The sequence below is a fragment of the Myotis davidii genome, unplaced genomic scaffold, assembly GCF_000327345.1.
Source record: "Myotis davidii unplaced genomic scaffold, ASM32734v1 scaffold557, whole genome shotgun sequence".
Lineage (NCBI taxonomy): Eukaryota > Metazoa > Chordata > Mammalia > Chiroptera > Vespertilionidae > Myotis > Myotis davidii.
The window spans coordinates 2,067,457-2,092,675 of NW_006289557.1; the positions used below are offsets into that span (position 1 = coordinate 2,067,457).

Consider the following 25,219-nt stretch of genomic DNA (forward strand, 5'->3'; position numbering starts at 1 on the left):
ATATATTGAACACACACACACACACACACACACACACTAAACTCTCAAACTCTGACACCTGAGGAACTTGTTAAAAACTCAAATTCCTGGCCTGGCTGGTGTTGCTCAGTGGTTGAGCCTGACCTATGAACCAGGAGGTCAATGGTTCAATTCCTGGTCAGGGCACATACCTGGGTTGTGGGCTCAATCCCCAGTAGGGGGTGTGTAGGAGGCAGCCAATCAATGATTCTCTCTCATCATTGATGTTTCTATCTCCCTCTCTCTCTCTCCCTTCTTCTCTGAAATCAATAAAAAATATTTTTTAAAAACCATCAAATTCCAGGGTTCTATTCATAGAGATTTCAACACATTTTGAGAAATCATGAGGAACCTGCATTTTAAAAAGCATCTCAGAAAAATAGTATGCATTTTCTTTAAAAACAAACAAACACAACAACACAAAAAAACTACACTGTCATCATCTCTTTCACTCATTTGGCATTTTCCAGTTTTCCAAATGCTTGCGCATACATATTTAGTTCTATGCGGTGGATGTTCGGAATGATTCTCACCATTTTGAGCATAAGAGACTCAGAGTTTAGCAATGATCTTCTCAAGGCCTCACCATACACACACCTCTTGCTAAGATTTCTCACCTTAGCTGACCTTTTTCTTCTTGGGTGTTGAACTGAAAAAGGCAAGGAGCCCCAAAGCCCGCTAGTACTATCTGTGCCTGCCTTCCTCAAGAATGAGACAGGTCTTCTGGTAGCCAAGGAAGGAAAACAATTTTATCTGTGGAATGTGGACATTTGCCTATTTGGTACAGTGCTACTTCGATCTTATTAATTTATCTTTATTGCTGAAAGTATTAATTTAAAATGATGAGCCCCCTTGCCCCACCCAGATGTACTATTATAAATGTATTCACACATTTTGTTCTGTAATGTTAAAATGCCAAGTTCTCTGTCCTAATTCAGCCACAATAAACTACTGCAGGGGATCTCTGCTGCCCACCGACAGTTGGGATTCCCCCCTCTCGGACATCTTGCTATGGAATCTTCCTTCCAGCTGTCTGCCCCATAACCCCATCTGCCTGTGTTATGCCAGAGGTAGCATGAAAGGTCCAGACCCCCCCCCCCACCCCCCAGACACAGTAGGGTTGATTGACATAGTAGTGCCTGGTCTAAACACCCTACAAACCTCAATCCTTCTCATTGCCTAGGTGAATTTCTGGTAGGTCCACATGTTTGTGACCACAGTCAGAGAAGAGAGTTCCTGGAGCCTCTCCTGGTCCCACATTCATTTTCAGTAGCTTCCAGGGCCTGCATTTCCCTTGCCTTCTACTAGGTTGGTTCCAACATACACCTGTTTCTGCTTGGAAATCACCCGTTTAATCTCGGGGCACTACCTTTGACACTTAGCCAGGTGAGGCATTAGGGATATCTGAAGATAAGTTGAAGAGAGAATGTAAATATAACTGATAGCCACTTTGAGACGTTGGCATGAATGGAAGGTGATGAATGAATGAATGCTGCACTTTAACTTGGGTGGCATGATCTCTGCTGCTGAGTTTTCTGTAATATCCAGCAGTCCCCACAAGCACTCCTAGAGATCCGATTGCTCTCCAAAGCTGCTTGCTGACTGCCCTTGTCCACAGTCACCCTCTCACCTTACCTCCATCCTCCCTTGTGCAGGGTGCTCCCTGGGTTCCTCATTCTAGGGAGTGAGCCGGTTTCGCAACTTTCCAGATAGAATCAAGAAATCTGGTTCAAAGGAAGGGAAAACACTTTTTCTATTCCGGGATGAGCTAAACGTGGGGCCCAACCTGGGGGCCCAAGAAAAACAGGGAATTCTACCTGCTCCCGATTATTGGAGAGAGCATGCACTGCCTTCTTTCAGCTCCCACACCCTTAACCCCTTCCCTGCACACTCAGTCCTCCAAAGGGCATGGGGTGGTGTTTTCTCTTGGGGGAGGGACCGGACAGAGCCGACCCAAGCTGCAGTTTCCTTGCCCTGCCTGAGAATTTCTCATCCAAACCTCAATCACGTAGGATTGCGTAGAGAGGAGAAAAGGGGAGAGACAGAAGACAGAGAAGGTAGAGAGGGGTGACAGGAAGGAGAAGAAGGGAGTCTGGGAGCAGAGGGCGCAAGGCAGAGGAGGAGGAGGACCTGAGCACCCAGCTGGCTCTTCCTGAGCTCCTGGAGCCCGTCCCCCACCTGGCCCCACCTGGGCGCTCTGGAGCCTTCTGGCGGGTGGACTAGCAGCGCCGGAGGTACTCCCACCGCCACCGCTCTTGGTCCCGTCTCGTCCCTGCATGGAGTTTCCTACGGAGCTAGCGCTCTAGCCCAGCAAGCAGAGCTCACTGGGAGGCCGTGAGAGCGCACGGGAACTGGTTCAGCTCCCGGTGCCCAGAGCCCCAGCTCATGAATGGGAATCCACCCTGAGAGCCCCCTCCGGGGCCCGGGGCCCCAACGAAGGAAGCCCCGCTAGCCCAAGGCTCTGAGCGGCCACCCGCGCAAGTTGGGCGAGTTGGCAGCAGCCCTCACCTGCCTCCTGGCCGGTGGGGCCCCAGAGTCTGCGTCCGGCCTCAGGACCCTGTTGGACGCTCCGCCGCCTCCCGCAGTGGCCCCAGATGGCCCAAGGGCCCCGCCTGCGCCCCTGGCGCTAGACCATGGTGGGCAGCTCGGGCCGGAGCCGCAGCCACCTAGAGCCCAGGTCGCCGGCAGCCAGCCCCCGCCCCACCGGAGCGGACACGCGGGTGATCGCAGCGCACTGGTTACTTCCTTCCTCAGCCAGGATGGGCCCCGCTGACTGAGCGATCGGCCTCCTGTCCGCGGGTAATCTCCATCGGATCTGCTGCCTGGGAGCCATCCACTGCCGGGGGTGCGAACCTGGAGCCGGCCTGGCGGAGATGACCTGATCCAGCTCGCCCGCCCGGGCACCTCCTCCTTCCTCTGCTCCCTCCGGGTCTGAGTCTGTGCCGAGACCGGCTCTGCTGCCTGCGGGAGGACCATGGCGGGGAGCTCCAGTTAAAGGCGTGTGGGCGCCCGCTGGAGAGGACACCTTCAGCATCGCTGCCTTTTGAGGGGGCTCATTCCAACGACTGAGTCATTCCAGATTTAGGATTCCCTAAATACTCACCGACTGTGCCCGTTTCCTGCCAGAAAGCCAGCGGAAAAGAAAGAGCACCCGCTCTCGGGACCCCGGTATCCCCGCTCCCGAGGGTTGCTCCCTGAGGAGTGCCTAGCCCTCAAGGATCTCCCTCCCTCCCTCCCTCCCTTTCCCTTTCCTTCCTCCCCAGCCCCTCGTTCCCTCCCTCGCCCCAGCCTCCTGCCCTCTTTGCCGCGCTGCTGGCTGGCGGGAGTCCGCTCACCGCAGAGGTTCCTAGCGGCCCCCTCCCCGAGCCCCTGCCCTGCCCCCTGCTCCCCGCTCCCACTGCGCGCCTCTCCGACTGTGAGAAAGGCGGCTGGCGCGATGCAGTTCTCAGACCTCACCCCGCCGGGAAGGACCTCCTCATCTCCAGAACTGCGGGCCGCAGGGAGTTAAATTGCTGCCTTGCTCGCCTTCTCTCTTGCGGTTGGTGGCTTGTTCTCGAAAGGAACGTTTTATTCACTTTTTAAGTATTGTCCACGGGGGCAAGCCTCCGTGCCTGGGCCAGACCCTGCTTTCTAACCGGGTTTTGTCTGATGTCTGTGTAGATAATACTTTGGACACCTTGCAACGCTTGCGCCTCTGCAACAGGGGCACGGCTGGTTGTTTCGCACATCTTTCTTCCCTGCCACTGGATACTCTGAAGGCGGGGTGGCCAAACTCCCCAGAGCCCCTTGGACGCTGATCGCTCGGGGCGCACGAGTCTAGTTAGCAGGAAGGCCTGGGAGCGCCCCGCCCCCGCCCTCTCCGCCAGCTGTTGGGGGAAGTTTACATCTGGATTCTCACACGTTTTGGCGCTGCCGCCAGACTCTCATAAACCTTGTGGGCGCGGGTTTTCGGAACTGCAGCCTTTTCAAACGTTAGCACTGCCTCCCGCGCCTCCAGGCCCCGAGGTCCTGCCCTAGCCCCCGCGGAGAGCAATCCTGAGGGCGCAGTGGAGCCCAGGGCCGGTGTCCCTCACTGAGCCGCTATGGCTGCGGCTATAGCCAGCTCCCTGATCCGGCAGAAACGACAAGCCAGGGAGTCCAACAGCGACCGGGTGTCGGCCTCCAAGCGCCGCTCCAGCCCCAGCAAAGACGGGCGCTCCTTGTGCGAAAGGCACGTCCTCGGGGTATTCAGCAAAGTGCGCTTCTGCAGCGGCCGCAAGAGGCCAGTGAGGCGGAGACCAGGTCAGTAGAAACCCCGACAATGGGCTCCCCAGAGGCTGACACCCTCCTCCCCTTCCGCAAAACACCTGGGAACAGGCTTGGAAGGGAACCAGTATTCCATTCTGGCCCCCCTTCTTTCTTATTAACAGACATTTGTCACCCTCTTTCAATTAACAGCTTCTTGTCCCATATTTGGAGAAACACCTTATACCTCGCTGTACCTGTGGTTTGCCTAGGATGAGAGTTCTGCACATGTAGCCTGTAGAATCCTTCAGCGCACCTCCTCATTCATTTTTTCTCCATCCATCCATCCATCCATCCATCACTTATATTACCTACTGAGAACCTAAGTATAAATAAGCCCCTTATCCCTATATCTCATCCTACTTAGCATATTTATGACTCATAATAGACCCTTAGTAGACATCAGACAAGCTTAAATTTATTTTCTTTTTCTAACTCTTTCTCCAGCAACACATGATACTGCACCATTCAGATCTTCCTGTCAATCTCTGTAGTCCCCATTTTCCCACAGGCCCTTTCACATAGACCTCCGTTCCCTATACTCCACCGCCAGCTACTCTCATGGTTTCCGAGGACTCTGCTCATGAACTTTTCTGCCCTGTTACTCCCATTGTTTGTACACTCACACTTTTGCGACAGTAAGGGGGAAACATAGTATCTGCAGTTTGGTCGCAGGGAGGGGAAAGAAAACTTTAGACTTAGAGATTTCCTTGGCAGGCCTTTCTGAGGCTGATTCTCTTATTTGGCCCTTAATTCTAATGGCTGGTCCATAATGTGTGTCTGTTTACAAAGGGAAATTGGATCCCTGGAGTTTCAGAGTGATTGGTCCCAGCTCAAGCCAGGCCAGTGTCCCAGCTTGAGAGAATAAAAGCAGAATTGCCCAGGTCTGTGCCTCCACCAGACTTTTTGGGTCCTCTGCGTGTGGCCTGCTGGGTCATTTATAATCTGCACACATTCTGTCCATACTGTGGATGACTGAAAGGAAGTGCCCAGAAAGAAAGCTTCCATTCTGTGATTAGTGGACTCGTTTACGTTGGATCTTTGCTACTCCGTGATGTTCTCCTGGGTTCCAGGAATGAGGCATATGGGCCAGGTTCAATTGGGGTGAGGAAAATGCTTGGAAAGTTTAGATAGTTGGGATTTAACAATTAATTTAGAAATTTGGGATTAAGTCTTGTGAAGAAGCCATCTCATCTCATCTCATTCTTCCATTAGATTGTCATGACATTATTTTCTCTGTAGTGGGCTCCTTTTCTTATTCTGTGATGTTGATAAAATAGTAAATTTCAGGAGTAAACCAAATCATTATGATCCCAAGGCAGGAGCTACTAAAGTCTCTGTTATTTTGCATCCAATTAATTTCATAAGTTGAAGCTTTATGCAAAAACCAGGGTTGCCTCTGCACAGTGAGTAATTTGCATTAGGGGAAAATAAACTCCCTGGTATTGTGCAGTGATCCTTTGGGGGCCATCTTCTCTCGGGGCTTATGTAGTCTACAAGGAACTTCAAGCCTCTGAATTCAATGTGATTCTTATATCTCAGCCTCTGAAGTATGTTGTGCACTGTAGTTAGGACAATTACACGATATTTGTGAATAGATCCTACTCAGCCTCCTCAGTTCAAAACTAGCTAATAAAAATGACAGGTGGAGTGTATGTATGAATGGATAAAGTAAACTCACCTCATCTTTGTTGAAGTTGATCTGCAGATGAGCTGTTTGCATGGCTGACTTTTGCATAGGGAAATTGCTTCCTGTGGCCCTTTTCTTAGCATCTCATTAGAAAATAGAGAATTTGAGGGAATTGTTGAGTTTAATGTTTTCTTCAGTGTTCATTTAATCTGCTCCTCTTTTTCATCTACTTCGTATACATCTTGGCAGAGAGGATCCTGACTGGTGACTTCCTTTAGCAAAAGTGTCACAGTAATAATCTGGCAGAAAGATGACAATACCTGTTAAGACAGGCCCAAGGCAAGGGTGACATGCATGTATCTGTACACCAGGGACTTCGTTTGCTGCAGCTTAGCTTAGAAGAATGTGAGTGTGCGTTACCAGAAAGCTTTCTGGGAAGACAATGGTGTGCTATCGTCTTTACTAACAAAGCCAAATAATTCATCTTCTGATTTGCTGGCAGCAACCATGATCCAGGTAACAGGGCATGAGACTATTTATAGGGAGATAGCACCTTCCACATCTCAATTTCAGAGAGGATTCTTTAACTGGATTGGGAGGAAGTTGCTCAACACCAGAAAGAAAAACTACTTGAGAGCACCTGTTTTATAAGGACTTTGATATTATGTTCACTTAATATTTAAGTTATTCTTGAACTTACTAACCCATATCCTTGTGAACTTCAAATTGAATCACCAGTGGTACCGTGGTCACATTTCGTTGCCCAGACTTTCCAGGGATTGAGGCTGAGACAGTGAAACTGAGCTAAGTATTGAATGGGAAAGGCCACGGTTGTATATCTGATTTCAGGTCTGACACATTCAGTGTCTCTCAGTCTCTTGTGACATAGCTCACCGAGTTTGATATGTCCAATATTGAAACTTGATAAACACAGGGGGAGTACGGAAATTACACGGTGAAGGTCTCAGCTTTCAGAATCATGATGTTGCAGAATGAAAACGTGATGAGAACTGGCAGGGTGGACCTCACATCACACAGTTACAGGGCCATGGTTCACATCAGATACTTTGTGGATGTCATCCCTGGAGCACAATGTGATGGCTTACCCTGGGATTGCGTAGCAAAACTCTTGCTTATATGAGAAATCCTAGAGTCAGAGTTGGTGGTTTATACAAGCTTACAAAGCTATGCTTTGGCAAAAGTGGGGCTAGAACTAGATCAAATTGATTTTTCTTGTCTGCGCTCTTTGCAACACAACACAGGAAAAAAGTAAGATGAAGAACTAGGTGTCCTCTCTCAAAGGATGGGAATAATTTTGTGTATTTTTTTTTTTACCATTAGGAATTGTTGTTCTGTTAACATTGTTGTTTTTAATTTTTAATAGATTTTTTTTTGGGGGGGGAGAGAGAGAGAGAGAGAGAGAGAGAGAGAGAGAGAGAGAGAGAAAGAAACATTGCTATGAGAGTGAAACATCAATCAGCTGCCCCTTGCAAGCCCCCTTTCAGGGATCTAGCCCTGACCAGGAATCAAACTGGGAATCTTTCTGTGCCAGGGATGCCCAACTAACTGAGCCGCACTGACCGGGGTATTATCATTATTATTTTGTAATTAGAATAGGAAAAGGGTGGGATAGAGGAGGTTACTTGTAGAGGGAGACATAGGTTAAGTCAGGCAATTGGGTTCTAAAATCACCATCCTATAGCTAGCATGCATTATAGAAGTGAATCCAATAGTGAAGACATACATCCAGCATAGGAATAGTTAGCTCCCTAGGCATTGTGTGGGCTGTAGCTCTTTCGAAATGAAATGTTGAAGACCGTAAGCTGGCAAGTTGGCTGAGGTCATTGAACCATAAAAAAGCCTGTAGAACATTTCTCTTTGTTCACTTTCCAATATAGGAAGAAGCATTCAATGGTCATTGTTTGAGTCATTATGTATGTGTGAAATACCTGTATGAGCCAAGCCAGCTAGAATATTTTCTTAAATGTTGATACTACTCAATTTGCTAAATCTCGCCTATTAGTGCATTCATGTGAATTACATAGCTTATTTGTTTCCTATATTTATTTTACTTTTGAATAGAAATACAAATGATTGACTTCAAAGTATTTATGTTTTGACTGAGAAGTTACTACAGGTAATGGCTAGCACTCACAATGAAAAGAAGGGTGTTGATAGAATCTCTGAATGTTGGAGCGGCCATGAACCTTGGATGGAGGTCATCCAGTGTCACTCTTTCATTTTTCAAATGAATGCCTTTCTGGAAAGTACAGAGTAACTAGACAAACCTAAATCTGTGTATTTGAAGTGGTTTTGTGTTTTTATAATTTTCCTATAAAATGTAATTTCTCCCCTCAAATTAGAGCATTAAAAAACTCATCAATCAGAAAATTCATTGGCTAAGTAAATTACATATTTTTCATAAATGAAGTATTTGGCTTTATATGCTCCTCCCTTTTTAAAAGTGATGTAGCATATTGCCCTGGCTGGTGTGTCTAAGTGGGTTGGAACGTTATCCCAGACACCAAAAGGTCGCAGGTTTGATTCCCTGTCAAGGGCACTTACCTAGGTTGTGGGTTTGTTCCTAATTGGGGCATGTACTGAAGACAACCTGTCCATGCTTTTCTCTCACATCAAAATTTCTCTCTTTGTCTTTCCTGCCCACCCCCTTCTCTTCTCAAAAATAAATAAATAAAATAAAAATCAGTAAGCATATCCTTAGGTGAGGATTTAAAAAATACATATAAATATAGATGGTGTAGTATATTTACACTGAGTGGATGCAATAAATCCAAGAAGATATTATAATTCTTATTGCTTTTCATTGTCTATTTTTTTTCTGAGTTTTTGTTTCTACTGTAATAAAATTATGGATACTCAAAATATTTCAGTATTATTCCAACTTGTATTGGTAAATGGATAGTATTTAATAGCACACACATTCAACTTTTTACTATCAAATACATCCTTTTAGAAAATCGAAATTTCAAGAAGAAAACTGATGATAATGGGGAAATGATGCTTACTCATGTTATTTATGGAATATAAATTAGATTTTTATAAATTGAAATAATTTTGGCTCATATAACATCAAGAATAGATTCATATGACAAGTGATATTTTACATGAGTAGCAAGCACTTTTATTGCATTTTCTCTTTTAAAAGTGTGACTCCTGTCTGAACTACAAAGTCAGTATAATTAAATATTTGCCTTGCTGTCTGTTTAAAAATAACAACAAAAACCATACTTTTCTCTTCAGAAACCCACTCTAGGGTTTAAAATGATGTTTTGCATGTATTTTTAAATCCTTTTTTTCTACAGTAGTGCATCTTCATCAACAAATTATGTTTCCAATGTAAGAACACTATACAATAGCAGGTACTGAGGTCTCTCCATCTCTTTTTTTTTTTTCTCTGATCCCACAAAGATCTCATCAAGCGATAACTCAGGATTAAGTCTTTAAAGTTTTAATGAAGTTGATATTCTTGAACAGAAATAGAAAAACAATTTGCTGGGAATGAGGCAGTCTTTGTATTTGAAGAAGCAAGAGGAATATTTTTGTAAGACCTTTAGAAATGAAAGCTTTGTGTCGTAAAATTATATTTTTTAAAAAATACTGGGTTTACTAGGATCACACCACCTTGCTTTTGTTCTAGGTGAGAACATATTTATGCACAGATATTATATACAATGTTGATGTGGTTAGGAAAATTTGTTAATAGTGACTACTTTTTTCTTGTCTCTTTCTTGAGTGCTTCAACAAAATATATATTTGCTATATATATTTTCCTTCTGGAATTAGAATATAGACGGTGTCCCCCAAAATATATACACACTTTGAATGATTATAAGGTCAATGTTTATTAGCATACAGTTCATTTTCAAAATTTAAAATAATCTACAGAATTGAATAGTTTATTTTGTCAATGCCTGTTTTCAAACTGATGACCATTCTGATCCAAGCACTGCTGATACGGGAAGCAATGCAATAGCAAACATCTAGAATCATTTCGTTCGGTATTTGTGCACCCTCAATTCCTTGGCTGTTGCCAGTTTTGTACTGTAAACTTTCTCTTTTATGTATCCCCATAAAGAAAAGTTTAGTGGCATTTTAGGGTAAATTTCCCTTGTTCAAAGCTTAGTCTGGTTTCACCCATTATTTCAAATCAGTTAAACCTGGAAGGAGTGAAAATTAAGTGAGTTATCAGCTGTTAAAGTGTGTATACATTTTTGACACCCTATATTTGATGAAGACTCTGAAAGACAGACTCATTAAACATAGGGGACCCCTGTAATATACTGCATTTTTGGGTTCCATTCACAGCTTACCAGTCACACTGCAGAGCTTTACTTGTTGCCCAAAAGGAAGATGCGCCTCATCTAAAGGGCTCTGATTCTGAGGCCACCTCCTAAGCGTCTGTGAGGAGGAGCCTTAGGTGCAAAATATCTGTAAATTAGTCATGTATAATAATAGCTCCTAAATATAACAACTATAACAACTGACTACTAAATGACTTCAGGATGTACAGTCTCTTCACATTTTTTGTGCCTTTTATATTTTACGTTTTTGTTTGTTTTAAATTTTTATTTATATTTTACTCTTTTTAAAATTAAATTTATTGGGATGAAATTGGTTAATAAGATTATGTGAGTTTTAAGTGTACAATTCTATAATACATCACTGTATAGTGATCCACTGATATATAGTTTGTCCCATCTTTGAAATGAGAAAACTCAGCTAAGTGACAGAAAGACTTGTTTCAGGTTTAAGGAGTCAGGAACTGGCTAAGCTGTGCCATGACACCCAGCCCCCACACTGCAGGTCATCTGTCTTTATCTTCCACCACCTTTAGTAAGAAGGCTGAATCTGAAGATCTCACTTGTTTCACAACGGAAATTGTTGTCGGGGGGGAATCCAGTGAAGAGTTCAAGGAATTGTGGAGTGTGATGACACATTTGCTTTGCTGTGTGTCTGATCTAGAGCCTCCAGAGGGTGTCTCAAGTGAGGAGGAGGGGGGAAGTGGAGCCTCATCAAAGTCTTCAGGCCAGAACTGAAGAAACAGTGCTGAGGCTATGTTGTTATGTGCTGGAGCCAAGCACCTGGCTGACAAGTCTCTCTCTGCATGCCAGAGGCCTTAGAGCTATCAAGAGGTGCCACTTGGGGCACCTAAGCACTTGTTGTGAGACTTGGGTCCAGAGGGGCACACTTTCTTGACTGTGAACATAAACAATTACCTCAGCTGTTTTTTAAAGTAAAGAGGTTAATCCAAGGGTAAGGAGAGCCCTGTAGCATTTAATGTTTTTTATTTTTTTATTTCTGTTTAAGTGACAGTATACTAGAGCAATTAAATACATGGACTTTGGTGTGGAATCTGAATTCAAATTTTGGAAATAGTATGTGCATGAACATTAGGCAAGTTTCTTAATATCTCTGAGCCTCAGTTTGCTGGTTTCTAAAATGAAGATATTTCTAGCATTTAGTGAGGAAATGTCCCTCTGAGTAAAAGGTTAACTAATACCCAATTCCAGTGGAGGAGGGGTGGGGCAGTTCCCACACCAACAGATCTTCTCAGACACCAGCTGTGAGTCTTACAATGAAGATAGTGTCAGATTCCATAGGTTCAAGGCTCAGTCCCTCAAGGCAACTCCCCCTGCCCCAATCAGACACCTTTCCCAAGTCTAGGCTGTCACCTGTGTTCTAACCAACTATGAATTGGACCCTCTCCTTAGACTTCAGAAGCTAGTTGCAAGTTCAGGTTGTTGCCTCTACTTCTGACCCACTGGTTATAAATTAGAGGTTCCCATGAATCCCTCCTCAGGTCCAAGTAATTTTTAGATTGGCTCACAGAACTCAGAGAAGCATTTCACTTGCTAGATCATCCCTTTCCAATAAATGAATATAACTCAGGAAGAGCCAGGTAGAAGACATGCTTTGGGCAAGGTATGGGGGCAAGGTGTGGAGCTTCCATGCCCCTCCAGGAGCCCCACTCTCCACAAATCTCTTAGTTCTCACCAACCAGGAAGCTCTTTGAACTTGTCCTTTTTGGGTTTCCATGGAGGCTTCATTACATAAGCATGATTGAATCATTGGCCACTGGTAACTGATTCAACCTCCAGCGCCTGTTCCTTGAGCTGTGGGGTGGACTGAAATTCCAACCTTTTCATCACTTGGTTGGTTCTCCTGGCAACTAGCCCCTATCCTTAGTTTTGGTCCAAAAATCACCTAATTAATATAATAAAGACATCCTACCACTGTCATCACTTAGGAAATTCCAAGGGTTTTAGGAGCTCAGTGCCAGGAACAGGGATGAAGACCAAATCTATATATACTTCTTATTAATCACATGAGGAAATTATTTAAACTGAGTTCTGAAGGATAATGCAAGCAAAGAGGATGGAAGAATGTTCAAGGCAGAGAGAACAACTTGCATGAAGATCAAGGTGAGAAAGAGTTCAATGCTTTTGAGGAAATTGAAGGACAGCTTGAATAATGAGAGCAAGGGGCACAGGTGATGTTGGAAAGATTGCCAAGGGCATAGTTGTGCAGGAGCTTAAAATCCTTTGGAGGGATTTCAAATTTTAATCTAGGATTCAAAGAAGAGTTAGAAGTAGGGGGATGATATAATGTGACTTGGATTTTTAAATAAATGCTATGGCTTTGGAGAGGAGAATGGGTTGCAAGGGAGCTCTAATAAAAGCAAGGGAATCAAAAAGCTTGGGGGCATCAGTCTGGGTAAGCAGTTATCAAAGTGTGGTACAGAGGTTCTGGGGGCAACTTGCAAACCTTTCAGTGTGTCCACAAGGTCAAAACTATTTTCATAATAACTTTTAATAATAATAACTTTTAATAATAATAATTATTATTTTTTACTCATTCTAAGTATTTATTGGAATTTCCAGAGACCTTATGATATATCCACAATCTAAAAGGGCTATTCTAATTTCCCTCCTTTTTCAACCATATATCAGGTTACATTTTCATACTTAAACGAAAACAAAGTATAGCAGGAGATTAAATACAGAAGCAGACTTGAGAACCTAGTTGATTTCTATTGTCAGAGATTTACAAACATATAAATTGCTTTTCACTCATTTTTTTTTCTTGTTTTGGAAAATAAGACATTTTGTTTCATTAAAACATTATATTACAGTTAACATTGAATTGGCTTATAAATTTTAAGATATAATTAACATAATTAGCATTTCATATCTTGTAGCTCATATACCAAAAATAATGATTCTGCCTTGCTGGTTTGGCTCAGTGGTTGAGCATCGACCCTTGAACCAGGAGGTCACTGTTCAATTCCAGATCAGGACACATGCTCAGATTGCTGGCTTGATCCCCAGTAGGGGGTGGGCAGGTGGCAGCCTCTCAATGATTCTCTCTCATCATTAATGTTTCCATCTCTCTTCCTCTCCCTTCCTCTCTGAAATCAATAAAAAATATGTATTATAAAAAAATAATGATTCCATTTATTAATGCCTTCAATGAATGGAATAATTATTTATGATGCAAGGAACACATTCATGAGGCCTAGAAACTGTGTACACCAATTTTAGTTATAATGATGATTCCTTCCTTTTGCTTATTGTTAAATCTTTCAAGTGTTTAATGGTGTCCAAAACCTGAGCCTCTTTATGTGTGATATGCCTGTGCGCCTCATCTTCCTAAGTATCATGCTAGTTCCTAAGGACAGAACCTGTGCCCTGTTCCTCACTAGATTCTCTGTGCTCAGCATCCTGCTTGTGTCACTGCAGGTCCTCCGTCACTGGTAAATAAATGAGTAAATGACAAGCCGACTCAGTGAATCATCCTTTTACAGCAAGAGGAAGAGGATTCTTACTAGTAAGTTAGTGTCTCCAGTTTTCATGTGAGGACGCTGAGGTCTAGCATGCCTGGAGCTTCCCAAGAGCTTGTCAAGTTCACAAGACTAGTTCACAGTAGATTGATGGGTTTGAACTCAGGCTTGTTTTTCCTAATCTGCTTGTTTTTATACTCTGCCAGCACTGGAAAATGGACCTCAGTTTCTTTCTATGAAAAACAGGAAAACTATATTAAAGGATTTCGAAGGGCCTTCTTAGCATGAAAAGTCAATAAAATAGCCCCCTCTCCCAGGAGACACACTCATGACGAGAGACATGAGATACTCATCTGCTTCCTGCTTCCGACTTACAAAGGAAGTATAACATTTTTTCCAAGTCTGCTGTTTAGGATGTTCCCAATTGTATTCCATGGCTTAATGACCTGCAATGTACTATTAAACATGTCTTTGTCTAATATATCAGTCTTATTTCTTTTGACCTCAATTTAGGTCTATTCTCTTCCTTCAAGGATTAGTAATTAAATCCAACATGCTTTAGTGTTTTAGACATTTTTAAGCCTAAAATAAAAAAGGGATTAAAACAAAGTGTCAAAGACATTCAGGAGAGAAAAACTATGAGATTGTTCAAGCTATTATACAAGGAAAATAGCTAATAATGTCTAGAATATATATTGTTATTGCTACTAGTGATATAAATGTTATATTTTAATTTGGGAACTCAAAAGATGACCCCTATTTCCTTCACAGTGCCCTACAATCAGCTAATACCCCTCAAATAATTAAAAACCTGGGATAAAATTTAAATAAGTACTTAAAACAGGGAACTATATTCAAATTTCTTGGTTAAAATAAGTGTCAGATTCTGTTTTGAGATAAATAGCTCTAGATGAGTTGTCCACATAATATTCATTCCACTTGTGATGTTATGTTGGGGAGAAGACTTTAAGAAAGGATAGCCACCCAAAATCACCTTAAGAGGCTTGAACAGAAAAAATGGTTGGTTAGTGTATGAGAAAGTAATATAAACTGATGGCAAGTAAGAAAAATCTCCAATTCCATGGAAATGTAAGTTACTATGGAGAGAGTTAAAGCTGTGGTGTGGTCATGTTTTATTGCTTTAAAGGAAAACTGCCATGGATTTTTTGTAACTGGAGCATAGCCATGAGGAGGTGGGCAATTAGTATAAGAGGTGATGGTACAGAAGCTCAGAATTTTAGGAAAGGAAGTTACATTGAAGAAACACGTTTCCTCTACAGTCCTCTTTCTGTGAGATATCCCCTTGGAGCTTGGAGAAGATTTACCTTCTCTTCTGGAACAGTAGAGAGGGTTCCTGTTTGCCTCTTTGCTGAACCTGTCTTTCCCCAACAGGTCCCAGGGCTGAACCATTATCCTCTACAGCTTTTGCTCAGTCAAGTAATTGGCAGCATTTTGCTGGGCTGCCTCCACATTCTGCAGCTATGGCATCCTGAGAGGTCTGCAGACTCCTCTTACTTTACCTACAGGTCACGAGGAAAGCAGCACCAAAGAAGAGAGTCACTTTAAAATAATGCCTTTCCTAGTGTTTACAAAAAATTCCCTTCTTTGAGGTGTTCATAAGTGGCATTTCTGGGTTACTATTGGGCTTCTATAATTAGAGTTCCATTCATATGGTTCTGTTAATGGGACCACCGTCTTGGTTGGGAACCTGAAGTTGGAGATTCCAACTGGCTGGTGTGGCTCAACTTATGAACCAGGAGGTCACAGTTTGATTCTGGTCAGGGCACATGTCTGGGTTTCAGGCTCGATCCCCAGTGTTGGGTGTGCTGGAGGCAGCTGATCAAGGTTTCTCTGTCATCATTGATGTTTCTATCTCTCTCACCCTCTCCCTTCCTCTTTGAAATCAATAATAAAAAATATAATAATATTTAAAAAAATATGGAGGTTCCTTGGCCTTCTTGTTACTTGCACCTAAACCACACTCCTGCCCACTCTCTTTCTCAAGCTCGGGAACCACTTTCAGTCTGAAGCTTGTTTCCATGGAGCTGGTGGGGGAGGCTGGGGAGGCTGGAGAGCAGCAAGCTTCATGCTCCTTGATTCATTATTTGAATGCAGACAATGCCTACAATTTTTATTAAAAATTCCTGTTAGAATTGGCACTTTAAGACTTTGCCTCATGCCATTGCATATATGCACTTGAGAATGAATATCTGTGACCTCAGCTTTGAAAGGTCCACCTAGTGGGATATACAACTTAACGTGTGGTGGGTTTGAATTGGAAAACTCAGGGCTCATTATAAACACTTACCTTCTGGAGGGGGAACTGAGGAACTGAGACTTCCAGGTGTAAGTTAGGTTATCCCACTGGGAAAGGAGAGCAAGCACTGGAACTCAGCATAAGCCAATGCCTTACTGCTACGCCACAGCTGTCTCTCGTGGGCCATTGTGAGATGCTGGTAGCAAGATCTATTCATCCATTTTTGGTCTTGAGCAATTGAAATGTGGGGAGTCCCCTTTAAATATCTGTAGTCAAGTTATATTGCCAGACATTTATCAAATATTTGTTTGTCGTGTGCTTGGGAACAGGATACAGCAATAATGAGGAAGTCCCTGTTTTTTTCCTGTGGGGCAGTATATAATTAAGATTTGCTAACTCTGGCCAGATTTGTTTTACTATGTCCCAAGTTGTAGTTTTGCTGTGTTCTTTTGGAAAGTTTCTCTTTTAATGTCTATATTTCAAGAAAAACAATAATTCCTTCGTTTAAAAAAAATTAACCACAGTCTGTCTTTTAAAAATACAGGTATGCATTTAAGGCCTGGCTGGGAGCAGGCTGTTTTAAGATATATTGTCAACATGAATAGGCTGCACAATGAAGTTTTTTTTTTCCTCCACCCCTTCTCTAACCAACGCTCTCGCCAACCCCAGCCTTGTTGACATTCATAGGACATGTACTGCATCTCTCCATTTCACTTCCTTTAGTTTGCAGTTGTTTCCACCAGGAAGGCCCTTAACCTCCACACCTAGTTTGACTTAAACAGACACAGCCCCTCATTTAATCCCCCTGCTGCAGTCCTGCCTGCGCATAGTTCGAAGCCCAGCTCAACTCCAGTCTCTTCTGCCAGATCTTCTCAGATCCTCCTGAGTAGAATGAATCACTGCCTGCCCCAGGCTCCATTTGGCTTTTTAACCATATTCTCTGCAGTTCAGTCTGTTTTGTGTTGTAATTAGTGTATAAGTGCATGTCTCTGCCTTTGGAGTGTGAGTTCCCGGAGGAAAAGGATTCTATCATTTCCATGCTTTCTACATAGTAGGTGGTCAGAAATAGCTCTTTAAAACGAAATGAATTCTGCCCACGGCATCAGTACTAGTCAAGCTCCCAGGGAATTTCTGCCCAAATATGAACATGCTGAGCAAGAAAAGGAATTAGTGTATGAGGCTAATATTCATTTACTTTCATTTGATATTAAAGTACCAAAATATCATGAATCCATTTCATTTGACATATAGCCAGTAGATAAATAGAATCTCATGCCTTCCCTTCCTCCCCAACCTAACTTCCACTTGCAAGCCCTGTTTCACTCAGTATACTTTTCTCTTTCTCAGCAGAGCGACTACTTATAAAGGGAATGCTCTATGGGAATGCTCAAAGAGGGATCATCTTTCTATTAATTGATGTCTTTACCCCAGAAACCCAGGGAAAGTGAGTAGTGTACCAATGTGAGAAATGGCCCATTTCTATTTTGAATGGCTTTGGTTTCTTAACATTGGGTTAATGATAAATAACCTTTGCCATTGATTTCAAATTCAACCATGCCTGGTCCTTACATTTACAGTTGAAACCGACAAGTCATTTTAGTATTAAATACCCTTGAGGGAACATATTCACTCTGGTTTTACTTTCCTTGGTAAAGCTCCAAGTAATAGGGGAATCCAGTATTGATTGGGTCTAATGAAAAAGCTTTTTTTCCTGTCAACTCTTTATTACCCCATTGGCTTTTCTTCTTTCCTCTTCTCTTACTCAGAGAGCTATTGATAGCACCTTTAAGTAAGTCTTCGGTGTATGCTACAGTCCTCTGTGTTTATTCTATTGCTTGCTTTGAAACCTAGCCTTTTTCTTGAGAAAATATGAACAAACAAGGCCTTTGATTCAGTCTCAGGTAATAGTGTTATAGAAATAACATTGGACTTGAAGGCAGAGTCTTTTTGACCTTGGGGAAGTCCCTTCAGTGTAATTTTCTCATTTTCAGAATAAATATCAGATGGTTTCTGAGATTTCTTTAAGCTTTATCATTCTTGATGTATATTTCTGGTATTAAAACTTGCAGAGGAAAAGTGGTTGGATTTTAAGGTATCTGCGGGCCAGATATAACAAGATAGTATAATAATATGTTGGATATGAAATTCTGGAAGATTTGACAAACATATGAAATGGAATAGCAAAAAAAAAATTAACAAATATATTTTTGTTTAACTTCTCTCTCCTATATTTCTTGTTTGTTCTTAGATCCTTTAATCTAATCGAACACAAATGGATTGTATTTCTAAATTTTCCTTGTATTATTTAGTTTTTAGCAATTCATTGTGCATTCAATGTAGACTATTACATAAGTTTGAACTTCAGCACTGAAGTGATTTAATAAGATGGTGGAGCCATATTCTGTTCTGTTTATTTACTATTGCAGCTTCAAGATAACATAGCAATACAGAATAGACAGCAAAAGGAATCATGTGATATTGAGCGAAAGTTGAAGTATTATTTTTGGATAAGCTAATATGAAATGTGTTTCACAACAATTTTAAATTAAACAGTGGAAATCTGGTATGCTATAGGGTGCCATAAGAGTTGGATTAATAGTACAGAGCAAAGTCATGCCTTAATTATCAGGTGTTTAGATTTCCCAGACCTTGGTATACACCTTATTGACATATTTTCCACCAATACATTATCAATAAAGGAAGATACTGAATATTACTCTTATCATACTCTTAGGAGTCATTACATTTATATTATGGACAGTTGCTGAAGTTTAATTGTGCCCAATAATGATAAAATCACAAGATTTAGAAAGGATCAATATAATAAAAATATTGCCTGAAATGTGATTGTAGGGTTTCTGTGAGTTTCACTCATGTATAGTATATGTTCTTATGGGTATTATTGGTATTTAACCTTTCTCATCTTTAGTTTTTTCCATTTTTTATTTGTGCAATATGGTGACAATATACATAGGGGGAAATTCAGTTTTATCTTTTAAAGCACTGATCATGTTATTTCACCAAAAATAACATAGATGCTCTATGAACATCTATCACTAGAGTTATCTTCTTATATACAGTACTAGAGGTCCAGTGCACAAATTTGTGAACTGTTGGCATCCCTCTGGGTAGGCTACAGGGATGGGGCTGAAACCCGCAGTCCAACACCGCCTGCAACTACTACCTGCTGCTCCCACTCATCCTGTCTCCAATGTGCCTGCGGTGGGCTCGTGTCCAATCAGTCCTGATTGGGAGAGGCTCATGCTGGTGTAGCAGTGCTCACTAGCCATGAGCCCTGCATCTGGTGCCCTCCCAAGGGTAGTGGACTGCAGGATTGGGCTGAAACTGGTTCTTGGACATCCCTTGAGGGGTCCCAGATTGCGAGAGGGCACAGGCCAGGCTGAGGGACCCCACTAATGCACTATCCGGCTGGGGAGGGACCGTAGGAGGGCTCCAGGTCCAGTCCGGCCCATCTGGCTCAGTCCTGATCGGCTGGACCCCAGCAGCAATTAACCTATCGGTCAGAGCATCTACCCCTGGTGGTCAGTGCTTGCCATAGTGACTGGTCGACCAGTTGACTGTCTGCCCCCCCCGCCCCCCCCGTGGTGGTCAGTGCACATCATAGCGAGCAGTTGAGCAGCCTTAGTGTATTATTAGCATATTATGCTTTGATTGGTTGTTCTGCCATTCAGTCTATTTGCATATTACCCTTTTATTATATAGTATTGATCCTTTGGGAAATCTGAGTGTGTCAGGTGAACTTTTTTGACTCAGCTCTACCCCACAACTTGGGTAGACATAGGGAGGACATAAGCAGAATTAAAGAAAATATTATATATATTAATATTGTAATCATAGAATCTCAGTATTATAAGGGACTTTAAAGATTATCTAACTTGATATTTGAATACTTTGACTCTATCACCATTGTTTATTTATTTATATTTCCATACAACTATTTGACACACATCCATTGTCTACTTGTAATCTATACTCATAATCTATCTAGTACCATGGTATGGGACATCAGAGAAAAAGCCAGGTCTTTTTCATAAGGAGGTTGTGGGTTCATAGAAAATACAGCACACCAGGAATTTCACATGTAGTCTATCTTTTCACTTGAACAGTTTTAGAGTTCTTTAGTTATCTAGTTTATTTCCATTTCTTTATCTGTGCTGTATGGTTACAGTATAAATAGGGAAATTAAGTTTTTTTCTTTGAAACATTTACCACATTATTTCACTAAAAATATGCTTGGTCTATCCCCTAAATTTCAAGTCTAACACAAAGTACTTTTTATGATTTATAGCACCTAAAAAAGATTGATAGTATCTAAAACTGCATGGTGTGCTGGTGATCCTGATTATGTGTCTCTGGACAAGCTCCAGTTTATCAATATCAATGTAGAGGAGCTTGTAATAATCCCGATTTGGGCTAATAAACCCAGAGTAAAATACCCTCGGTCTAGTTTAGAATTTCTGTGAGGTCTTAAAGAGGTCACTTTAGCCCTCTGCACAGTCATATTTGGTTAACTTCTTGTGACTGCTGTTTATACTGTGTTTTGAGAAAAGAACTTCATAATTTCAAAGTAGGCATTTTCTTATTTTTTTTATGCTAACCAAACTCTTAGGATTTTTTTCTGAGAGGTTTTTACCTGCATTCTAAATGAAGTCTCCCATTGTCTAGACCAGTGGTCGGCAAACCGCGGCTTGCGAGCCACATGCGGCTCTTTGGCCCCTTGAGTGTGGCTCTTCCACAAAATACCATGTACGGGCGTGCACATACAGTGTGATTGAAACTTCGTGGCCCATGCGCAGAAGTCAGTTTCCAGCCTGGGCAAGTCTATTTTGAAGAAGTGGCGTTAGAAGAAGTGGGGGGTGTCGGTCAGTCGGGCTATTGGAGACGCGGTGGCGCAGGTGGGCCTCGGGATATGCAGCGCGGAGGAGGTACATTGTTTTGAGGTACATTCGCTGAGGTTGACTCCTTCCAACCCATCCACACTCCTCTATCGGAAACAAGTATACAAGATGAGTATGGATGGGAGAGTTGGAAGGGGTCGACCTCAGCGAACGTACCTCAATCAGATTGAGGACTTTTTTAGCCAAGGCCAGCTTAGGAGTGCCCTAATTAAGTTAATAACAATGTACCTACCTATATAGTTTAAGTTTAAAAAATTTGGCTCTCAAAAGAAATTTCAATCGTTGTACTGTTGATATTTGGCTCTGTTGACTAATGAGTTTGCCAACCACTGGTCTAGACTCATCTAAATTGATTGAGGCACTTTCACAGGTAGATTTCAACAGAATGTAAACTATATGCTCAAAGGTCTTATTGTACTTAATTTTAAGAGTTTTTTTGAGTACATTTTTGTTCACAATTTCACAGTTATAGTCTGTGCAATAATATGATGGAGAGATATACTACTTTACTAGTCTGGAGATAGTAGTTCTTATTGTCCTTTTGGTGCTCATGCAAGCCCTATTCATCATATCCAGTCATGTACCTCATTGATTTGACCTCTCCAAAGTTTTATTTCTTCATTTATTCATCAAGCACTAACTGAGGACTTCCTGGGAACTATAAGGAATAGAAGATGAATCAGGTATAGTCACTAACATCACATAAACTGAAAATCGAAAATCTTAGTTTCATATTATCCTTTTTCCATCCCTACTTTCACTGCCAAGATTTAGGGGTTTCTTGTGACAACCTAGAATGTTGTAACCTCCCACCTAGTGTCTCAACCTCCCTTTTCTAGAATCCCTGATCATTTCTTACACAGAAATTTTCAAAAACATATTTAATATTATGTTAGTTACACAAAAATACATTTATAGCTTCCTAATTGTTTACAAAAGCACCTTTAAATGGCTTAACAGTGGCTATGACTTCCTGAGATCTTGTTCTATCAATCTCTTTATCCTCCTCTCTGAGTCAGTGCATTTATCCACAGCCCCCGCACTGAGCGCCGAATTAGAGCCAGTCCAGGGATATGAGAAGGATTTTAATAGGAGTAAATGTGGGCGGTAAGCACATGAACAAAGGAATAGAGAAGGGAAACTATACGGTCGCATGTCCCAGCGCTTTTGTCTGTGTTTATTTATTTATTTTTTTCACTTTGTGAAGTCAATTAAACATTAAGCGCTCAGAAAGCTTAGTTTCCTTTTTAAAATCTAGGATTAAGAAAGAGGAAGTTCTCATGCTGAAGGTATAGCATTAGAGTATATGTAAGCAGTTCCCAACCTTCACCTTGAGGAATTGCTCAGTCAGATGGTCCCAGACCTCAGAAAAGTGTGGAATAGATGTTAAATTCAGTTTTCCCCCTTTTATTAGTCATTCAATTATGTTTCATTATAAGATTATTTCTTCTTTTTTTTTTGTTGGTTGTCTTTGTCTCCCCGTCCTCCTCCTCCTCCACCTCCTCCTCCTCTCCTCCTCCTTCTCCTCCTCCTCTTCCTCCTCCTCCTTCTCTTTCTGCTCCTTTTTTAATAATCAGGTATCACAGACATCAGTATCAGGAAATAATTGACAAAAGTTTGACACTGCTTTATATTTCCTAAGATATGAGTAAAAGTTTTAGCTCATTCTGTTTTTCTTTATTTTCTCACATTTAATTTTAAGAAAACTGAATATTTTAAAATACATTTTCCAAACTTGAGTACTTATTTATATAGTATTTTAGTCTGACAACATATAGCAAGCTGCTTTAAAAAATGTGAAATATCTGAAAAATATAGACATTTATGATGTTTTTAATTAAAATCCAACCTTCATTCCAACACTTATTCCTTATCACTGTATTGAAATTATGTGTTTGTATGTCATATCTTTCCCTTTATAGACTGAATTGAATTAGTGCATGATTTCCAATTATAGTCCTCATAACACTTGGTATATCTGACCTTGCATTATATTTCATTAGAAAAATTATCTAATATATGTCAATTTCTATAACTTCACATATTTGTTTTTTATTTTTAAATATGTTTTTATTGATTTTAGAGAGAGAGAGAGAGGAAGGGAGAGGGATAGAGAAACAGAAACATCAATTATCGCTGTCTCCTGCATGTTCCCTATTAGGGATACAGCCCAGAATCTGGGAATCTAACTGGCGACCTCTTGGCTCATGAGCTACACCAGCTGGGCAACTTCATGCATTTTAAATAAAATGTACCATATATTCTGATACCCTCTGAAATAATCCATTTTTTTTTGTTGTTGAAATTCTATTACAGTGATTTGGACTGTTTTTCTCTTTGCTTATTTTCATAAGCACTTAAGTTTTAGGCACTTTCAATTACATAAAATGAGTCATGCAATTTCTGTTTTGTTACTCTACTTACTGAAAATAACTCTCCTAATTTATTGAAAGAATGAAGTAAATCATAAAATAAAATCTATTTAAAAATTATGAAAGAACATTTAAGTAGAACTTGGTTTTGTGAATTTGTTTATTAATAAGCCATTTTCCTTCTTCAAATAATAAAAAAAGACATTCTTGGATGTCTAATCACCTAACAATATGGCTAGACATACTTTCTTCCAGTTCATTTGAGTCTTAAAATTCTAAGTTTCTGAGTGACTCCTAACGGTCTTACACTTGTCACATCTGTTCTGTGAATTCACAAAAGGGCCAACTGTGAGGTGTCATTGGAGATCCTCCTCTGATATATCTTCATGAAATATTAACCAGCTCCTCTGTAGGGCTTTCCCGGGGGCAGGCCTGCCAGGGCACATGCAGATTCACTAGTAATAATGATATCTGATTACAATTCTTGAATTTGCAGTGCAGTTATCCCACATCTGAGACAGAAACACTTTCTTTCTGAAACACAGAGCAGATTCTTGCTAGCAATTGCTCTTTTTCATATTCATTTCATTGTTATTCATATTATTGTTACAGAATTCTGTGATGTCCTATAATTAGCTACTATGAGCATCTGCAGTATTTAGAGATACCAGAGCATATGTCAACCTTATGGAAGACAATAAAGTTTATGAAGGCACTAGCCCTGTACCTGAAGTATAATTAAGTGTTTGGTTCTATTTAGGTTCTTTTTTTTTGTCACCCAAGGTTTGACTCTAATTCCAATGCTCTTTCCACTACACAAGGTTGTCTCTCTCAGTAGCGTCTTTATTGGGTAGATCAGAAATAGTTTTATTTCTGCACTTACCCAATTGGCCATTTTCAATTTGTGTTCTTTACATACTAGTACTTCATGGTTTCTGTTCATACATTGTCATGTATGTAGAAATATAAAAAGAAAAATTATATAAATCACTCTCATAATGATTATATCAGAGCCTTTTTTTAACTTTCACATTCACTTTTATTCTTCTGGATTTCAGTGGATCATAGGACTTTATCATCAATAAATCATCAATTTTTGTCTATAATAAATTTAAGAAAATGAGAACAGTAATTTTTAAAAACATGTTTTATTGAATTTAGAGAGAGGTAGGAAGTGGGATAGGGAGATAGAAACATTGATGAGAGGGAGAGACATGGATCAGTTGCCTCCTGCATGCCCTCCACTTGGGATCGAGCCTGCAACCCAGGCATGTGCCCTGACCAGGAATTATACTGGGGACCTTTTAGTTCATGGGTCGATGCTTAACCTCTGAGCAACACTGGCTAGTCTGAGAAAAATAATTTTTGATAAGATTTGAATGTTGTTTTGGAGGGTGAGATGTATAAGCATTGCATCCCTGAGACGTAAATTAGTCAGAACTTATGGAAGATGAAATTTATGTAGAGAAAAATGAAATAATGAAATAGGACACTAGCAGTAATTTTTCCAAATCGTATTTTAGGTATGTTCCTGAGATACACTGCACCTAGAATATTGTTTGAATCTGCAATGCATATTTATACTTACACACTAACAAATGTGTGAGTAAATGAACTATCAAAAAATATACAGATCCATGGAAAACACAGATAGTAATATGTATTTAAGTCAGATTGGAACTGTAGAATTAGCTCTGGAGAGAAGGTAACTAGGTTACCTAGGTTCAGACAGTGTCTGAACAAGTAAAGATCTTCATTTATTCATCCCATACTGAAAGCTTGTGATGTACTAGTAATTGGGCTAAGTAACAGTTAATTACAATTAATTACTTCACCTTTCTTTCTTTTTTAAAAAATATATTTTTATTGATTTCAGAGAGGAAGGAGAGGGAAAGGAGAGAGAGAGAGAGAGAGAGAGAGAGAGAGAGAGAAACAACA

The 25,219-nt window shown here is 41.1% G+C and overlaps 1 protein-coding gene across 3 annotated transcripts in view; it reads left to right on the top strand.

The window, feature by feature from the left end:
• FGF12 (fibroblast growth factor 12) overlaps positions 1-25,219 on the top strand; it is a 514,802-nt gene that overhangs the window by 262,379 nt on the left and 227,204 nt on the right. Inside the window, exon 1 of one of the 3 annotated variants that reach the window (XM_015562815.1) lies at positions 2,011-4,299. The exons of the other annotated variants lie outside the window; for them this stretch is intronic. Within the exon in view, the coding sequence (XP_015418301.1) occupies positions 4,101-4,299 (199 nt within the window). The 5' untranslated portion in view covers positions 2,011-4,100. Of the gene's footprint in view, positions 1-2,010; positions 4,300-25,219 lie in introns of those variants that run through there. 3 annotated transcript variants of the gene reach the window in all.